This window comes from Galeopterus variegatus, unplaced genomic scaffold, assembly GCF_000696425.1.
Source record: "Galeopterus variegatus unplaced genomic scaffold, G_variegatus-3.0.2 Scaffold289, whole genome shotgun sequence".
Classification (NCBI taxonomy): Eukaryota; Metazoa; Chordata; class Mammalia; order Dermoptera; family Cynocephalidae; genus Galeopterus; species Galeopterus variegatus.
Window position 1 is genome coordinate 429,238 of NW_007726400.1, and position 19,055 is coordinate 448,292.

A 19,055-nucleotide genomic window follows, 5' to 3' on the forward strand; every position below is an offset into this window, starting at 1 on the left:
ACGGTCGCAGAGCCGGGCCGCGGGCGGCGGCTGGAGAGAGGGGAGCCGGCTCGGGACCCGGCGGGCGCGTCCAGTCGCCGGGAGACGACGGCGAGTGCCCCCTCCTGCGTGCGACCGCAGGGCGCGCGGGAAGGCTCTGCGGCCGGGGGCCGGGAATCCCCCGCCGACTGGAGCCTGCCCCGGCCTCGCGGTTAGGCCTCGGCGCGTCCCTGAGCTCGGGTAACCAAGTTCCCGGGGCGGATCCGGCCCGGCTGCAGCTAGCAAACTCCCTGCTCAGTCACCCCGCCGGAGCGGGACTCGTTCCTGGCCGGCCCCGGGGCCCTTGCCGGCGTGCGCTGCCTACCAAACCAGGTTTTGGTAAATGACCATAGTGAAGTCTGTTAATGGTCAGGGGCGTTTTGGATTTTGTTGTACGATTTTAAAACACGGCTGGGATACAGTTACAAATAAGCAGACAGCTCTAGCCCAGTCTCAGGGCACAAAAAGACAAATGTTAAGTGCCGGCGTATAGGCATTGAGCTGGTAAAAAAAAAAAAAGTTAACTTCAATTTACTGCCATATGGTTTAGAAAAGGGGGAGGGGGTTGTGTTTTCTTTGTTTCACTACTACAGGTCTTTAAATAAAAAGTATTAAGAGACTTGGCGAAAAGTTTATCCTGGTAAGGTTAATTAGCAAAATTGTAAAAGTGGCTTGAAAGTACTGTGTACTCTTGATCTCAGAATCCTGTATAGATGATGTAGGAGTGGAGAAAGTTTAGTGAGTCAGATTAGTGTGTGCTTCACACCTTGGGAAGGGTATTCTTAGGGAAATACAAATCTTAGAATTTCAAGGTTAAAAAACTCAGATTGATTAAAATTATATTTAGAGCAAGTTTCAGAATTTGCATTACTAATTGCGACGTTGAGATTGACTCAAAGAACATTTTGTGTTCAAGGAATCTGTATTTTAAAAGTTACAAAACTAATAGGAAATATACAGTATTTTCTTCATGAAGCATTTATTGAGTACTCACTATGTTCCAGTGTTGGACATTTTGAAATAAGGTACTTAGTCTCATTGAAACAAACATAGAAATATTTGGAAGCCATACCTATTTTCTTATTTTATCAGTTTAATGGAAATGTATCCCTTATCTTTAATTTTAAAAAGTTGTAATTACAGGTATAGTCAAATTTCAACTTGGGATATTAAAGTTTACCTTAGACTGTAGTCATGTGTACATGGACCAACTTCAAGCCAAAATGAAAGTGAGCAATGGCTGCAGGCTCTCTTACTTATAAGAACTGGTAGAGTTAAAATTACAGAATCACAGACAAGGAAAAAGAGTGTTTGATCCCCATTCTCCTTGCTTTAAGAAAGCATCCAGATAGTTCCAGAGTGAGTATTCTAATTGAATGGTGTCCTGGGAAGAAGATTCCTTTACTCTCAAGTGCTCTGTTAGAGTAATTAAAATCCCATACTTGGAACATTCTTGAATGTAACATACATTCTGTAATTTAAGCTTATTTTCACCTATTTGGTCCTGTGGAGAGGTGTATGGTTATGAAACTTATATCACGTTTTAGTTACTTGAATATTACTGATCCTCAGCACAGTAATAGCACACCATTCCTGGTAACTTACATTAGTGCTAGATGTTTCTGAAAAAGGAACATTAGTAAATATATCTGTTGAAGACTTATTGTACCATATTTGACAAGTGATTATCTTTTAAGGGTCTGGTTTGTGGCCTAAAGCAGGAATGGCAGTCTCATGAATCACATTTAATTAATTAAATACATGTTTTGTGGAATATTTGTTCAAACTGCCATTATTTTCATTTGTAGGAATTTGACCCATCAGCAAATGTACTTTGATAACCTCGCTGTTATCAGTTCTTTTCTCCCCTTTCTATTCTTTAGGATCACTCTCATTTCTTTTAGCATGTCTTTAGTACGACGATTTTTTAGCTCTTTTATCATCTATCCACCTTCAAATGCTCTGTAGTTCTTGTTTCTTTTCAGTAGTGTGACCCGGAACTGGATGTAGTAGTCTGGTAAGAAGGTCTGAACTGTGCTGCCTATAATGTTGTACCTGCATTGTGCTTCCTTTTCAGGGCCTTCTGTATGCAAATAATTTGTTACTTTGTCTTTGTGCCCACTCTACTGAATTGCACTACATTGTATGATTGTATTAATGATGTAACTTTGGACAACACAGCCCCAAGATGGACACCTATCAAGCTTAGAGGCTCAACCTTGTGAAACAGTGGACTGCCTCTGAGAAAAGAGGTACAACCAGGGGCATAGAGAAGTGTTCTAGCCCAAGGGTCAGCATGCTTTTTCTGTAATGGGCCACGTAGTAAACATTATAGACTTAGCAAGCTGTAAGATCTCTGTCAGTTCTGCCATTGTAGAGCGAAAGCAGCTGTAGACAACATGAAATTGGATGAGCATGACTGTGTTCCAATTAAACTTTATTTATGGGCACACATTTGAATATGATACCCCTCTCCCCCCAGTTTAAAAATGTAAAAACCATTCTTAGCTTGCAGGCTGTACAAAAACTGGGGGTGGCCTTTGGACTGAGGGCAGTGGTTGGCCTGTCTCTGCCCTAGATGAGAGCTGCAGAGAGTTGATGGAACCGCAACTGTTGAAAGTCCAGAAAGGGCCCACTGTGTTTGGTATTCCATCATTTCCTTTGGGTAATGGGGAGTGAGTCCATGGACCAAACCAACTCTTCTGTACCTCAGTTTCCAGCAGCACTATGTAGGTTGGGATATAAGTAATTATTCCTCAGGGGTGGGGAACAGGCTTTCCACCTTTCTAGACCCTGTCTGAATGGAGATGACAGTACTTTACATCAGTTGAGTTTAGTTTCCTGCTTGCCCATTATGACTTTTCTAGTGAGAATTCCAGGGCCTCTTTTAATTCACTTTGTAGTGTTTTTGTCATGTTACAAATTTTACAGATATTAGTGCCCAGTCCCTTTATGTTCAACATACCAACACTGCCTACTTCCAGGTTATACTCAGCAAAACCAGTTGTTTTCTATTTTGTGTATTTTTAAAAAGCCTCACTACCATATTTTTTTTAAATACATTTAAAATATAAGTATGTTATTCAGAGCTTAAAATTCACCTAATAGCTTTATAAATACATTAAGTTACTCAGTGCTTATTAGCTAAAATGAAATTTTATAATATGTTCTTGCATGAGCTAGAGCCTAATTGATTACCTGAAGTTAGGTACACAAATATTGCCTTAAATCATTCAACCTTTCTTTGAAGTCACTGCTATGTATAAGACACTCTGTTAGATACCAAGGAATGTGGGGATAAACAAATGAAACACAGCTCCCACTTTGTCTGGTGGGGAAGATGTAGTTATACACAGCTTCCACAGCACAATATGAGAGATGCCATAAAGAAAAGGGATAAACAAATTGATGACAAATCATTACCAACCTTTTTCATACTAATTTAGGCCAATTTCAGAGGGAGGGGTCTACTGTGATCCTAATGCTTTTTTCTTGAGTGCCTTCTTGTCTCTTTCTGGGCCACTCTTGATTTAGGGTAAAATTGTTTGAGATTTCAGATAGAGTCCTTATCTGTACCTGATTTATATTCCCTTGGCTTTTTGAAAATTTTTACATGTAAAAATGCTAGTGGATAAATGTGCCTAGGTGATCATATTTTTATGCTATTCTCAGAAGCTTCTTTTTTTTTTTTTTCCTTTTTGTCTTTTTTCGTGTCCGGCAACGGATCGCAACCCTCAGTGTCGCGCCCGTACCGGACCGGGACCGGCAACGGGATCGCAACCCTCGGTGCTGCGCCCACACCTCGCTCAGCCAGTGAGCGGGAACCGGTCTGTATGTGGGATCCGAACACTCGGCGGGAGCGCCACCGCACTCCCAAGCGGCACACTGTAGCAGTGCGCCACCGGGCCAGCCCTTCTCAGAAGCTTCTGACACTGTTTATTTTCAAAATGTAAAGTACAAGACTACATGGGCCATTAATCTAGTTAGTCCCAACATTTTTTGGTCTTTATTTATTTTCTTTTAAATTGACAAAAATTATATCTGTTTATTATGTATAGCATTTTTTTTGAAGTATGTATACATTGTGGAATGTCAGTCCTAACTTTTTGAAAGTTGTACCATTCTTAGATTTTAATTTTCTCTTCTCCAGAAATGCTATTTGGCACTAAAAACATACAGACAATCCTAGAGAGAACTGCAATAATTTTGTTTTAGGGTTTGGGGGCTGCAAAGCCAGAGTTGGTAATTAGCATGTGATTTGAATGTGGTGCCTTTTGCCTTCCTGTGGCAAAGTAACTTGACTCCCACTTGAAAGATCTTTCCTATCATGTCTTCGTACTGGTTTTTTACTTTAACTATAATCTGTTAAAAGATTATGACGTTCTCACTTAAGACACTTTCTTTTTTTTGTTGTTTTTTTGGGGGGGTTTTTGTGACCGGTAAGGGGATTGGAACCCTTGGCTTGGTGTAACCCGCACCGTGCTCAGCCAGTGAGCGCACCGGCCATCCCTATATAGGATCCGAACCTGCGTTGGGAGCGCCACTGCGCTCCCAGCGCCACACTCTCCCAAGTGAGCCACGGTGTTGGCCCAAGACACTTTCAATTTCAATAAATCATGAATTACAGTTACCTTGGCTTTCAATAAAGGATAGACAAGAATGTAAATTATGGGAAAGTGCATCATATTTTGATTTCTGGAGTCTTTGATGTAATGATTTCACATAAAGTTCATTTTGAGGGCCATTTCCTCATATTCTGACATTTTTGTTTAAGTTAAAATGTAGAAAGGGCCGAGCCCGTGGCGCACTTGGGAGAGTGCGGCACTGGGAGCGCAGCAGTGCTCCCGCCGCGGGTTCGGATCCTATATAGGGATGACCGGTGCGCTCACAGCGCTCACTGGCAGAGCTCGGTGCGACCCATCTCAAAAAGGTAAAAAAAAATAAAAAATAAATAAAATGTAGAAAACTATAACTTTCTTGTTTTAAATTGGGAAGTTAATTTGGAAGAAATTCCTTTTAGTCTTAGAATTTTAAGATGTATTAGAACGATCTTGTTTAAAGATGTAAACTTTTTAGGGGCCAGCCCGTGGCTCACTCAAGAGAGTGCGGTGCTGATAACACCAAGGCCGTGGGTTCGGATCCTATATAGGGATGGCCGGTTCGCTCACTGGCTGAGCATGGTGCTGACAACACCAAGTCAAGGGTTAAGATCCCCTTACCGATCATCTTTAAAAAAAAAAGATTTAAACTTTTTCACAGTAGAAACTTACAAAACTTCTGATGTGAAATGACCAAACAAATCCCTTCATATTAGGCTTGAACTTTTTTTTTTAAAGAAATCCGTGCATTTATGAGTCATAACTTAATTTTCAAAACATCACATTTGTGATATCTACCATATATATTTGCCCAGGTTTTTTGTTGTTTTGTTTTTAAACTGAAATTTCCAAAAGTGAAGAAGGTTAAGGTATTGTTGAATTATCCTAGAAATAGTTTTTGTTTTTGTTTTTTATTACTTTACAAATATTGTTGTGGGGCTACTTTCATGAGTATGTACTCAAAGGAAACATTCCCTACACTTCATATTTATGAAAGTTAGAAGTAGAATACTGTTCATAATAAAAGTCTTTGTTTATAGAAGATTAATTTTGTATTAATTTTAGTGTTGTGCTGAGGACCGTGATGTTTTCCTTAAAATGATAGGGTATATTTTTTTCAGTCATTGAAGTTGTTCATTAAAATTGAGTAAAGAGTCCTTAAGAGTTATATAGATCAGAGTATTTTTTTAATGTGGTAATTATTATATCTTAGCCATGTCCTGATTCATGCTGGAGATCTGGGATAAAGCAGTTTCCTAAGGGAACATATTACCTAGATTACTTGGAAAGGAAGTGAGTGGTCAGGAAAAGACATGGTGTTCTTGGGATGGTAAGGACAAGAGGCCAGGTGGGTTGGCAGAGCAAAGATGAACAAGGTAGGTATGAAGCTTGGAAGTGATCTGTAGCTACCGGGTGTCAGAAACAGAAAACTAGCTCCTGTGCCTGATGGATTGTCCTGAGAGCCAGGTACCAAGAGGTGAAAACTCAGAGTGCAGCGGAATGAACAAGAGATGAGTTGCCTTGTTGGGCACCTTCCACAGTGCTGTCCCTACCACTTCCCTTGCGACCCTCCCTGTGTTAGTTAACCGTGGTTACTGTCTATAGAATTGTTTGTAGTTGCTGTCTTTCTGAATTGTAGCAAAGCAGAGTTGTGAGTCCATCCAGTTCATATACACAGTCAGTTGGTCTCATCTCCTCTAAGACCATAGTCCCAACCAGCAGTCCAGCAAACTTAGCCAGTGGCCACAGGGAGTATTGGGGAGAAAGGCTGGATGGATTCCTGTAATCCATCACTGCTGCTTGGAGAAAAAAAAGCAACTGAAATCACAAGAGTGGGATAGTTGTGTCATCTTCCGCTAGGAGGGACAGAACGATAAGTGTGTGAGGCCTCTAGACATCATGACTAATTAGGTTTGCACGTTATCCTCTGTCAAATTGTGTGGGTTTTTCTATCTTTCTGATATTCAATGTCAGCGTTATGGACTTCAACTTTTTCTGTAGTAAGAGGATTTTCATTAGGAGAGGCACTTTTTAGAGTGCTAAGTTGATGAGTTGATTACTAGAACAATCACAAGTGTATTCGACTACACTTTATATTTTGGTTATGTCTTTTGTTCTTTTGTTCCTTTAAGACTGTCACCCTCTTTCCCTCCCTCCAGTGTCACTCTCCTGCCTTATTCTCTCGATTACTAGAACAATCACAAGTGTATTCGACTACACTTTATATTTTGGTTATGTCTTTTGTTCTGTTGTTCCTTTAAGACTGTCACCCTCTTTCCCTCCCTCCAGTGTCACTCTCCTGCCTTATTCTCTCAGCATTTTTAATGCTGTAATTGTTTACTTGTCCCCCGCACTCCCACCCCAAGCTACCTGAAGGGCAGGTATAGTGTTACACTTACCTTTGTAGCCTACTACCTAGTGTAATGTCTGTCCTGTGAGAGGACCAGTGAGCATTTGTGGGTGATTAAGTACGTTAATTCTTATCTAAAAAGATAGACTGGAAAATGCTCTCTGTTTTTATCTGGGGAAGCTGGTTAAGAGGGAGGGGAATTATGGGAAGGAGGACCTAGAACTTTTATCAAAGTAAGAGGGGATGAATAAACTCCATAGAGCAAAAATAACCTGAGGGAGCTGACTACTGGGGGAATGGCCTGGTGTGAGACAGCGGTACTATTTTGTTCTGTTTCTGGCTCTGGTTTCATATTAACTGGCCATGGGTTCTACATATTCATTGCACTATGTGTGTGAGTTTTCTGGTTCATTCAAGTCATTCATTCAGTGAATATTTATGGACTGCCTACTTTAGTTCCCCTCAAAGTCATCCCCAGTGCTTGCCATAAGTTGTTGATCTTTTGCTGGAGAATGATAATATTCAGTGTGTTTGAAACACTTGTTTGGAAGTTAAATGCATTCCTTCTGCATAGGCTTGACTAAATCATAGGATAACTAAATCGTGTAAGTATTTTAATGTTTTGTCAGTATTCGAAATGAAATATTCAAAAATTTCATTTTCGTTTCACAGTTACTTCTAATTCTGCCCATCAGTACATTTCTTTCCTTAATAATATAGCACTTAAACTGTCATTCTGAAGTCTCAGCACATCCACATATGTTAAAGTATGTTCGATTAGGTTATTCCTCATAGGTCTGAATTATCTTTTGATGTTTAGAAAAGAGTTCAAGGAATTGAACGTTTAATTTTTGTGTTCAGTGTAGTTTTTGTATGATAGGTTTTTATGAAGTCCTAATGGTTATATAACTAACAAGTGTTGGGGTGAATAGCTAGACCCTCCTTCTGTTATTCTTGTTCCACCAGTATTCTCCTTTGGTGCCCTCTGTGGTTGTAGAGGTTTGGCAGTGCAAGCAAAGGAGAAGCTTATTAAATTAGGAGTTAAGGACATTGAAGTAAAGCAGCCATGGATTATATAAAGAAGTTGTTACAGATGTGTTCCTTCTTTTCTGTAAGGGTGGTTGGATGATGGATGGGAACCAGGTAGTTTTCATATTCAGAGATCTTGATGCTCAGCCTTCTTAATACTGTTAGGATTCTGGTACAGTTAATTTGTAGTTTGAATGTAAACTGTTCAGTGTGTTGTATGGCTGTAGGTGCGGATATACATAGTGGTCGCATGGATGGGACTTCCCTTCCCTAGGAAAAATGATGATTAGGCCTAAGTGACAGTGGAGGAGTACCTGACCTGTGGTGTTTCCTGTAGGCCAGGATCAAGGGTCTTTACCCCATGTGGGACATATCATGTATCTTCATGTTCCTTCATTTCTCTGGATCATTTTCTACAAGCTTTTTAGAAGCCACCCAATGGAAGAGGAGATAGCAGATCTAATTCCAGAACTGGGATAGACCATTGCTATCCAATAGAAATGTAATGCAAGCCACATATCTAATTTTAAATTCTCTGGTAGGCACATTAAAAAAATTAAGAGGTGAAATTAATTTAAATCGTTTAATAACTTAACCTTGTATATCCGAAATATCATTTCAACAAGTAACTTACATAAAAATTGTTAGTGAGATATTTTTACACTTTTTTTCATATGAAGTCTTAAATCTGGTGTGTATTTTGCACTTAGCATATTTTAATTCGGATGCTAAGTTTTCATCAAAAATACCTGATCTTACCTGAGAAACATCTATAGACTGTGCATTGAGAGTCTGCTAGTACTGGCGTTTTTTCTAGGTACATTTTGATACAGCATTGCATTCTACATATTGGGCCAGCCATTAACATTCTGGATACCTGCTTCTTCAGTTTCTCTCCTAAGAACCTAGATTTTACATTACTTTTTCACCTTAAAATGATTTTTTAACCTATTCTAGCAACATATAATCAGCACCACAATAGAAACCCATTTTATAAACAGGTACTAATGTACATAAATTTTAATCCGTTTGTGGGCAGTTCAGGTTGGAGGAGTAAGTAATGGCTTCAGGGTGATTTTAGTGTGAGTTTGTGGGAGTATTTTAAAGTACCCTGCTGAGAAATGTAGAACTTGTAAAAATTGTTACTAGGCCACTGCAAGTTCTAGTATGGTGAATTCAGAGGATACGTATGAGTTCTATCTGGTGGTGTAGAATTTTCATCATTTGAAGAAATTGATCTCTAGGTTTGGTAATTTATTGTAGGTATATTTCATTGTAATGAAATTTGATCTGTAGTATCAATCCTGAAAAGCCTTTTGACATCTAACAATAGAAAAGCAAATAGTGATCTTTCTTTAAAGTAATTTTAAAGAAACTGATTTGGACCTATACTTAGCCCACTATTAAGGTTAGCCACCCACTATGATTTCTCTCTCTTACCTGCTTGGCTTGTTGTTTTAGCCAGTTAAAACTAGATTCAGAAGATAGTCTGTTAAAAATTAGATGCCTAGTGTTTTTCTGCCTTCATTTTACTGAAGCAACACTTCCACTGATCAGTTCGTTTTATGGTTCTATTCTTTTTCAGTCCCTCTCCAGCCAAATCACTGGAGCATCAGGAATTTGTAGCTTTTTAAAAAATAGTGTAAAAATGCTAGAACTATAGTTTTTGGGTGTTCTTAGCCAGTGGGTCTCTAAGTGTGGTCCCAGGACCAGCAGTATCAACATCATCTGGAAACTTGCTAGAAATACAGATTCTTGGACCCCATCCTACACCTACCCAATCAGAATTTCTGGGGGCGGGGCCCAGCAATCTGTTTTAACAAGGTCCTACCTGGACCCAGATAGAAATGCATTTATGTGTGAGATGGTTGTTGCTGGTGATAGGGGCACACAGTGGATGTGGGGCCATTTACCAAATGGGTATGGAGCTTCTGATCTTGTCTTTACTCTTCTTCAATACCATGGTATTGTTACCTGGGGAGGTAGAAGAGGAATGTAACATTATTCACCTTTCCATTCTAGTACTATGCATTCACTCTATGCATACTTATTGAATACTTATTTGGAGTCAGACGCTGTTCTGGCCACAGGGATACCATAGTGAGCAAAACAGAGAAAATTCCTATCTCTAAGACATTCACATTCTATTTGAAGTGAAATAGCAAGAGTTGACAACTGTGGTTCATACGCCAAATCCAACCAGCTGCCTGTTTTTGTAAATAAAGTTTTATTGGAACACAACCACATCTGCTCATTTATGTATTGTCTAAGCTGCTTTTGTGTTAAAATGGCAGAGTTGAATAGCTGTGACAGAGAAAGCTAAAAATATTTACTATCTGGCTCTTTACAGAAAAAGTTTGTAGATCCCTGGGATAGACCACAAAATAATATGTAATAGTGTGTTAGAAGGTGATAAGTGTTATGAGAACCCATAAAGTAGGTTAAGGGAATAGGGAGTCAGGGTCTTGTTTAGATAGAGTGGTCAGGGAGGGCATATATGAAGATGGGACATTTAAAGAGAAACCCGAATCAAGTGAGGAATATCTAAAGGAGAAAGGATATGGTTGAGGATACAGCAAGTGCGGAGGCCCTGAAACTTGGAATGTTCTTGGAACAGCAGAGAAGCCATGTGGCTAGAGGGCAGTGATTGAGGTAGAAAGGGGTAGGAAATGAAGTTGGCATAGTTGGGGCCAAGTCCTGCACACCCTTGTACAGTATTGCAGGCTGCAGTGAGGACTGTTCAACTGTGAGTGCTTTGAAAAACAAATTTCAGAAGCCCTGTTTCTGTAGAGGGGTCTTTTTGACTAAACCGATGGCAGAAGCTGGAAAGTAAGTATCCAGTGTTGTTTCCAAACATCCTCAATAAATATTTCTTTACAAACTTTCCCCTATATTCATCACTCTTTTAAGCTTTGTCTTCTTCAGCCCCAATGTATGTATGTACTCTGTTGAGTTGATGTTTCCTGGATGGTGTGAGGTTTGGTGGACAACAAATCTCCCTGGTTTGAATGTAAAATCCTTGAGCCTAGAAATTGGGTTGTCTACATTAGCAGCTTTCAAACTTTTTTAAAAATGTAGCACATATAAGAAATGTATTTTATATTATGTTCTAATAGTCACATATATATGTGATGAAACAAGAGTTTGTGAAATATTACTTACCTTTACTTTGAAAGATGTACTGTTTTCTATTCATCTTTCATTAAAAACGAAAATACTGGCTATGACCTTCTGGGTTGATTGTACATTCTACTCATGGGTTGTGACCTGCTATTTGAAAAACACTAGCTGAGGCTGTCTAATCCAAAATTTTGAGTCGTTATGTGCAAAGTATTGTGATAGGTACTGTGAGGTATATAGAAAACTGTAAATTTTTTTTCTCTTGGAGGGGTATATGGCACGGCTGAAGCAGTAAGCTCTAAGTATGTAAAATAAGATAGCTGTAGTAGGACTGGGGCAGTAAAAAGTGTAAGTAGTTTACTACAAGTTCCACAGTGTTGACAAGTGGAATGAGGCAGTGTCTGGGTGTCAGAGAAGGCATTTCCGAAAGGCTGGCACTTAAATTCAAGACTTGAAAAAATGCTGTACTTTTACAGGAAGAGTTGGGGGCAAGGGTATCTCCCTAGTGAGAGAATGGTAGGAGGTAAAATGCAGAGTTAAGAAAACAGGTGTGTTGCAGAGAGGAGGGTGGGACAACAGTGAGGATACCAGAGTTTCTGGAACAGGAGACTCCAGTATGTAAGTGGTGGGAGAGAGGTGTAGTGGAAAGATTGATTGACTTATGTAAGGTTCCAAGGGTCTTGGAAGTGAGACAAGAACCCATTTGTTCTGACTTCCAGTTCAGTGCTAGAAGTCTGTTTTCTGATCTATAAACGAGGAATACTAATGCCTGGTTGTTGTGGAGATGAAATGCCAGTGTGCATAAGAAGGTTTTCTAAGGTAGATAAAGCTGCGTAAATGTAACGTGATGGTATTTCTGTCATGGGAATTAAGATCAGAAAAGTGGAGGTTGGAGCAATGTAGATAAGTGAAGGATTTTTGATTGCCACACTAAGGTTAATCTTGTCCTTTTTTCATGCAGATTATGGGATGGAGAAGGGGATAGTGCATCAGAAGTTGTGTTGGTTTTGGCAGCTGGCTGGTATGGGGATCCAAACCCTTGACCTTGGTGTTGGAACACCACACTCTAATCAAACAGAAAGTTTTAAGCTGAGAAAGGGCACAATGAAAAGTATGCTTTAGGAAGATTAGTGTGGTAGTTTATGAGGAATAGGTTGGTGTCTGCAACAGGGAGCCTGGTTTTAAGGCTTTTTGCTGGAATGAGCTTCAAATAAAAAGGACCCAAGCTAAGTCAATGGCAGTAGGAACAGAAAGGAAAAAGATAATTTAAAATAAAGTCTCTTTGTAAAGCAAGGAATATAGTATAATTGAAGGACAACCAGCCAGGATGCCGGAAGAATTGTAGATTCTTCTAGTAAATTGGAAGGATAGAAGGGGAGAGACAAGAAAAAGAATGATTTTCAACTTTTGACATTTTGATTTTAAGGTGATGGTAGGCCATTAGATAAAAATCAGAAGTCAGGAGATACTATACTGGGGATTGGTGGAAAGAAATCAGGGCTAGAGACAAGAATTTTATAGCACTCTACATTGAAGCCTGGAGAAGGGCTGGATTGCTAAGGGAGAAAGCATAGAATAGAGAGAAATGAGTTCATGCTTAGGCACAAGGGACAGAGAAGGAGTCAGGGTAGAAACAATCCAAGGTAAAAGGAGAAACATTGTGTATTGACTTGGAAGATGCCTTCTGACAGTGGCATTTGTCATGCAAGCGTTGACTTACTTGCCTGTCTTCTCCTTAGTCTTGGGAATGGAGGCGAAGGAGTCAGGGTAGAAACAATCCAAGGTAAAAGGAGAAACATTGTGTATTGACTTGGAAGACGCCTTCTGACAGTGGCATTTGTCATGCAAGCGTTGACTTACTTGCGTGTCTTCTCCTTAGTCTTGGGAATGGAGGCAGGAGGTAGAGTAGATGTAAAGTCAGGAGGAGGGAGAGCAACTAACATTAACTGAGCGTCTGCTATATTAATAGTAATAATCTGTTGAGTGCTTACTGTGTGCCAGGCACTGTTTTCAACATTTCATATATACCAACTCATTTAATTCTCATAACAGTCCTATGAGATAAATATTATTATCCCAGTTTTATAGATGAGGAAATTGATGCACTGAGAAGTTAAATGCCTTGCTGAAGGTGACACAGCATGTAATGAGGCTGGAATTCAAGTCCAGGCCTGGGTTCTCAACATTAATCTATATTCTGTACCAGAAACTTCATAGACTGATTCCTACAGTAGGGACCACGTTTAAAAGGCTTATTAAAATTTCAAACATCCCAGCAGGGTGTATGTTATTCCATTTTACAGATTAGGAAGTTGAGTTTCAGAGAGGTTTAGGTTATTTGTCCTAGGTCACACATGCAGTAAGTGGTAAAGCCAGGGCTTTGAATCAAGTGTTGTCAGAAACCAAAGCCCATGTTCATTTATATTTAATTCGGAGGTCAGCAAACTTTTTTTGTACAGGGCCAGATAGCAAATGTAATGTTGTTAGCCGTATTGTCTCAACTGCAACTACTGTACTCTTCTGTGGTAGCTTGAAAGCAGCCATGAGACTATACGTAAACAGATGTACAGGGCTGTGGTCAAGTAAATCGTCATGGGCACTGAAATTTGAATTTCATAATTTTCAGGCACCACAAAATATTATTCTCTTTAAAGTTTTTTCCTCCCAGTTATTTAAAAGTGTAAAAACCATTCTTAGCTAGCAGGCTGTACAAAAACAGATAGTAAGTCAGATTTGGCCCATGGGCTGTGGTTTGCTGACCCTTGCATTAATCTATTCATTTAATAAACATGTTTTGAATACTTACCTATGCAGAGATGTGCTGGACATTGGGGACAAAAAACAAAGGGGGAGAGTTCCAGCCCTCTAAGACTAGAGAGGTGATAATAATACAGTGTAGTAAGAACTATAATAAATTTATACTTAGAAGTTGTAGTAGAAGAGGCTGGCTGGGTAGCTCAGTTGGTTAGAATGTGTTGTTATGACACCAAGGTCAGGGGTACAGATACCCCATTCCAGACAGCTATCAAAAAAAAAAGAAGCTGTAGTAGAAGAACAGACATGAGAGGCTCCTCAGTTTCATGGATGAATTTATGAAGCTATCCCAAAAAAGAATGGTAGTTGATGGATTGCCAGGTTTACGGTGTGGGGGAAGGCGTGGCATTACTGGGGCAGAAAGGAGGGACTGATGCCAGGAGATGAACTTTGACAGGAGGATAGGGCAGTGGGGTGTGAGTTTTTAGGAAATTTTAAGCCAGGGAATAACATGATGTGATTTTCGTGTTTTGGAAAGATATTCTCTGGAGGATAGATTTGTAGGGAGTGGACCAGATTGCAGTGTCTTAAATCCTGAATGAAAATGAGAAACTGGGGAACTACCTGAAGGTTTGGCTATGAAGGGAAAGAGAGATGACAAGAGTTGGAGGTATCTCTAGCAACTAGCGCAGGACTTAGCACATATTAGAGACTGGGAAAATCCATTCATTCAACAAATACTGTGCCCAGCATTGTTATTGAAGCTGGGGATAGAGTAGTGAAAGAGAAAGTTCTCACTGTAGAGCCTACATTTTAGTGAAGATAGGAGGGGCAGGGGAAGACAAATGAAACATATAATATAATTTTGGATGGTGATAAATATTCTGAAGAAAATAAAACAGAATGAGGGAATAACCATGGAAGGCGGATGAGTGGTCTTGGGGCTGTTTTAGAGAACATGGTCAGGGAAGGCCTTTCAGAGGAGGTGATTGATATTGGTGCAGAGACTTCATCAATTATAAAAGCCCTGGGGTTGGAATAAGGTAGGTTGTTTGAGGAACAACAGGGTGGTTGGAACTGACCAGGCAAATAGGAGAAGTAGGGAAGATTGAGGTAGACATAGGTTGGGTCCAGATTATATGGGACATTATAGGCCGTGGTGAGGAATTTGAATTGAATTCTTGCTCAGAACCCTTCATTGGTGACTTAACCTGATTTGTGTTTAGGAGATCATTGTATCTGCAGGGTGGAGTGAGGCAAGGTTAGAAGCGTGAGGTATTTGAATTTAATTCTTGCTTAGAACCCTCGATTGGGCGACTTAATCTGATTTGTGTTTAGGAGATTGTTGTATCTGCAGGGTGGAGTGAGGCAAGGGTAAAAGGAAGGGAGACCAATTGGAAGTCTGCTTTAGGCAAAAGACGAAGTTAGCTTGAAGAGGGTGAAGGCATGACAGTGATGAGAGGCAGTCTGACCTGGGTATATTTTGAAGATAGAGCCAGCAGGGCTTGCTGGCGTAGTGTAGGGGAAAAGGAGGACTCAAGGATAGCAGCTAGCTCATCCTTGCAAAAGCAAGCAGGAGAGAAGAGGGCCATATGCTGAGACGAGGAGGCAGGAGGGGAAGAGCATTTTGGGGGGTGGAGGTTGAGTTCTGTGTCATGGGTTAAGTTAGGGATGTTTGTTAGATGTTCAAGTGGAGATGTTGTGTAGGCCATTGGGATGAACAAACTGGAATTTTGTTTGTTGAATGAATGTGAATAAGTACATGCCCAGCAATATCGTTAGGAATCTTAAAGCCAAGACTTGATGTGATTATGTTGCCCTTCTCTTCAGTTTATTGTGGTGTAGTTCCCCAAGCCTTTTATTAAGTAAATGTCAATTTGATGGCCTGTGCACCTTGTCTTTTATTCTCACCATAGCAGGAGAGAGGGAGCATAGAGGTAGAAAGCCCAACATGTTTTCTATGCCAGTGATATGTGTCCAGGCCTGGAGATCTCACTGTGGGAATTAGGCCAGTTTGGCAGCTGGATAGTGAATTGGTTTATTTTAGACCTTTTTCTCACCAGTAAAATCAAGAGGAAGAAAGAGTAATAGACCTTTTGGTCCAGAAGGAAATCAACTTCAGCAGCCTTTTCTTCCTTCTCCTCTTCCACCTCTGCTTCTGACTGTGGTCTACAAAGACTGTCATGTAACTTGAGATCATACTACCAGTTAGTTACAGAGTCAGGACTAGAATTCAGATCCCATGACTCTTATTCCAGCCCATTTTCTACTGTATGTGCTGCTGGGATGAGAGACCCAAAACTGCAGGCTCAGAGAATTTATTAGTTCATAGATACCTTGAGGCCAGACTTCTGGAGTGGTTAAAGTTTTCCGTTTACTGTTAACTTTTTCCTGAGATGCTGAATAGTGAAGTTAAGAATGGAACTTTGCAGCCAGATTGTGTGGATTCAAACCCTAGCCTGGTCACAAAATGACTATGACCTTGAGTAAGTTACTTATCTCTCTGTGCGTCATTTCATGAAATGGGTGTAACTGTGAGAAGTGCCCTCACCCATCCAGTGCCAAAGGATGGACACGGAGACACGAGGTACAGAGAAGTGACACTATTTTTTTTTTTTTTGTCCTTTTTGAGACCGGCCGCACCGTGCTCAGCCAGTGAGCGCTGTGAGAGCACTGGTCATCCCTATATAAGATCCGAACCCGCGGTGGGAGCGCTGCTGCTCCCAGCGTGCACTCTCCGAATGCGCCACGGGCTCGGCCCAAGAAGTGACACTTTAATAATGACCTTGCGGGCCGGCCCGGTGGCGCACTGGAGAGTGCGCCGCTTGGGAGTGCAGCGGTGCTCCCGCTGAGGGTTCGGATCCCATGTGGAGACTGGTTCCCGCTCACTGGCTGAGCGCGGTGCAGGTGCAACACGGAGAGTTGCTGTCCCGTTGCTGGTCCCCGGTACGGGCGCGACACCAAGGGTTACGATCCCGTTGCCAGTCAGTAAAAAAGACAAAAAGGAAAAAAAAGGACCGGCCACGGGATCGCAACCCTCGGTGTTGCCCCCGCCCCTCGCTCAGCCAGTGAGCGGCCGGTCTGTATGTGGGATCCGAACCCTCGGCGGGAGCACCACCACGCTTCCCAAGTGGCGCACTATAGCTGTGCGCCACCGGGCCAGCCCCCTGAAATGTTACATCAAGCTATTTATTCCCTAGTGTGCAAGTCCCTCCCCCAGTTCCTCATTGGCTGAGTACTATGGAGTGCACAATCTTCCTGAATGTCGTCTAAGTTTTATTACTTCCTTATAAGGCATTTATTGTCCCCTTCCCTCTGGCATAAAGGGGTGGGCTCAGGACAAGCCTGCAAAAAAGGCCCCCAGAAGTCCTGAGGAGAAAGAACCAGGACTTAAAAAGAATAAGGTGATCAGCCACCATCATGAGAAGCTACCCTCAGGAAACAAGTTAGTCAAGCAACCCTTGTTAAGCTATTCTTGAAAATGAATCATTTAGGCTGTTTTCCAGCAATGCTTAGTAACCTCAGAGGGTGGTTGTATTTGATGGTTATTATATGCAAAATGTTTAGAATAGTGTCTGGCACATAGTAAGCACATATTGTTTTAGCTAATAGTAAGTCTTCCTCATTTTAATCTTGGATATAGAAAATAGCTGTTTACCATCCTTATAAATAGGTTACATGTAATTCTTAAAATTTATTTATGTTTTAAAATTGACATATATTTATTGAGTACAACATGATGTTTTGAAATCTGTACATTGTGGAATGGCTAAATCAAGCTAATTAACATATGTATGACCTCAGATACTTATTTGTGGTGATTTCACATATAATTTGAGTGCCAACAATATACAAGGTATATTGCCTTATATAAGATATAGTCCCTGCCCTCAAGGAATTTGTATTCTAATGGGAAAGGAAGTGTAAAAATCCAAGATATACTACAAGGCTTATCTATAGGGCAGTGAGAGCTATGAATAGTCTCTTTTCTGTCATTCTGTAAACTCAGAATGTGTTCTGACAAAGGCCAGGGGACTGAGGAGTTGGAGCAGCCTTGTGGAGAAGGGGCTTAACTGTATAGAGTAAAAGCAGGTATACATTCCAGGACAGTGAATGTGGAAGAAGGCAGCTAAGGCACAAGGGAGAATTTGTGAACAGTGAAAATAACACTTTTGCTAAGGAAAAGACCTGTAAAAGACAGTAGTGGTTAGGATCCATTGGGAAAATACCAAGACCAAGCATACCAAACTTACATCTTTTTTGATGGGGCTTCTAAACGGTTTATATAAAAGCATCCCCATGGACAGTATCTTTCCTTCATTAGGGTATCTGAGACAAAAACTGTCATTGTCTAACGTGATAGATATGTTGCATGATGATATAAGAGAAACTCATCACTGATTGAGTAACTCATAGAATGTTGATCCATAGATTAGTGTCAACCTGGAGTAAAGAGAGAACCACTGAGATGATTCTATTATCACTTTTTCTGTTGTAAGATTTTTTGGGGGGGTGGCTGACCAGTATGGAGATCTGAACCCTTGACTTTGGTGTTATAACACCATGTTCTAACCAACTGAGCGAACCAGCCAAGGCATATAAGCTTTTTTTATTTTATTTTATTTTATTTTTTTGTCCTAATCATCAGAGGTTAACACAGTTAATATATGGCCATGCACTGCATAATGACGTTTCAGACAGCTGACCACATGTACAATGGTGTTTGGTGCAAGAGACTATACCATGTAGCCTATGTGTGTAGTAAGCTGTGCCATCTAGGTTTGTGTAAGTACACTCTATGATGTTCATGTAGTTACGAAATCTCCTAGGGACACATTTCTCAGAACTTATTCTTGTTGTTGTGCGACACATGACAGTACTCCCTTGTTCTATTACCCAGCTTCAGCATAACATTTTGCCGTTTTTATGTTCATTCCCACCCCTCCTTTTTTAGCTTTGAACATTTTATTTTACTATTTATTTATTTTTATTGTGGTAGAATATGTAACATAAAACTTGCCCTTTTAACCATTTTAAAACATACACTTCCGTGGAATTAATTACATTTACAATGCTGTGTAACCATCAGCTCTATTTTCAGAACTTTTCTGTCATCCTAAACTTAAACTCTATACCCATTGATCATTAACTTCCCATTATTCCTTCCCCCACCCCCACCCCCACCA

At 40.5% G+C, this 19,055-nt stretch overlaps 1 protein-coding gene across 1 annotated transcript in view; it reads left to right on the forward strand.

The window, feature by feature from the left end:
• The first annotated feature begins 10,807 nt into the window (after nucleotides 1-10,807).
• LOC103585952 (E3 ubiquitin-protein ligase KCMF1-like) overlaps nucleotides 10,808-19,055 on the forward strand; it is a 66,357-nt gene continuing 58,109 nt past the window's right edge. Inside the window, exons 1-3 of the mRNA XM_008567063.1 lie at nucleotides 10,808-10,824; nucleotides 12,077-12,136; nucleotides 12,855-12,898. Coding sequence (XP_008565285.1) covers nucleotides 10,808-10,824; nucleotides 12,077-12,136; nucleotides 12,855-12,898 — 121 coding nt within the window. The remainder of the gene's footprint in view (nucleotides 10,825-12,076; nucleotides 12,137-12,854; nucleotides 12,899-19,055) is intronic.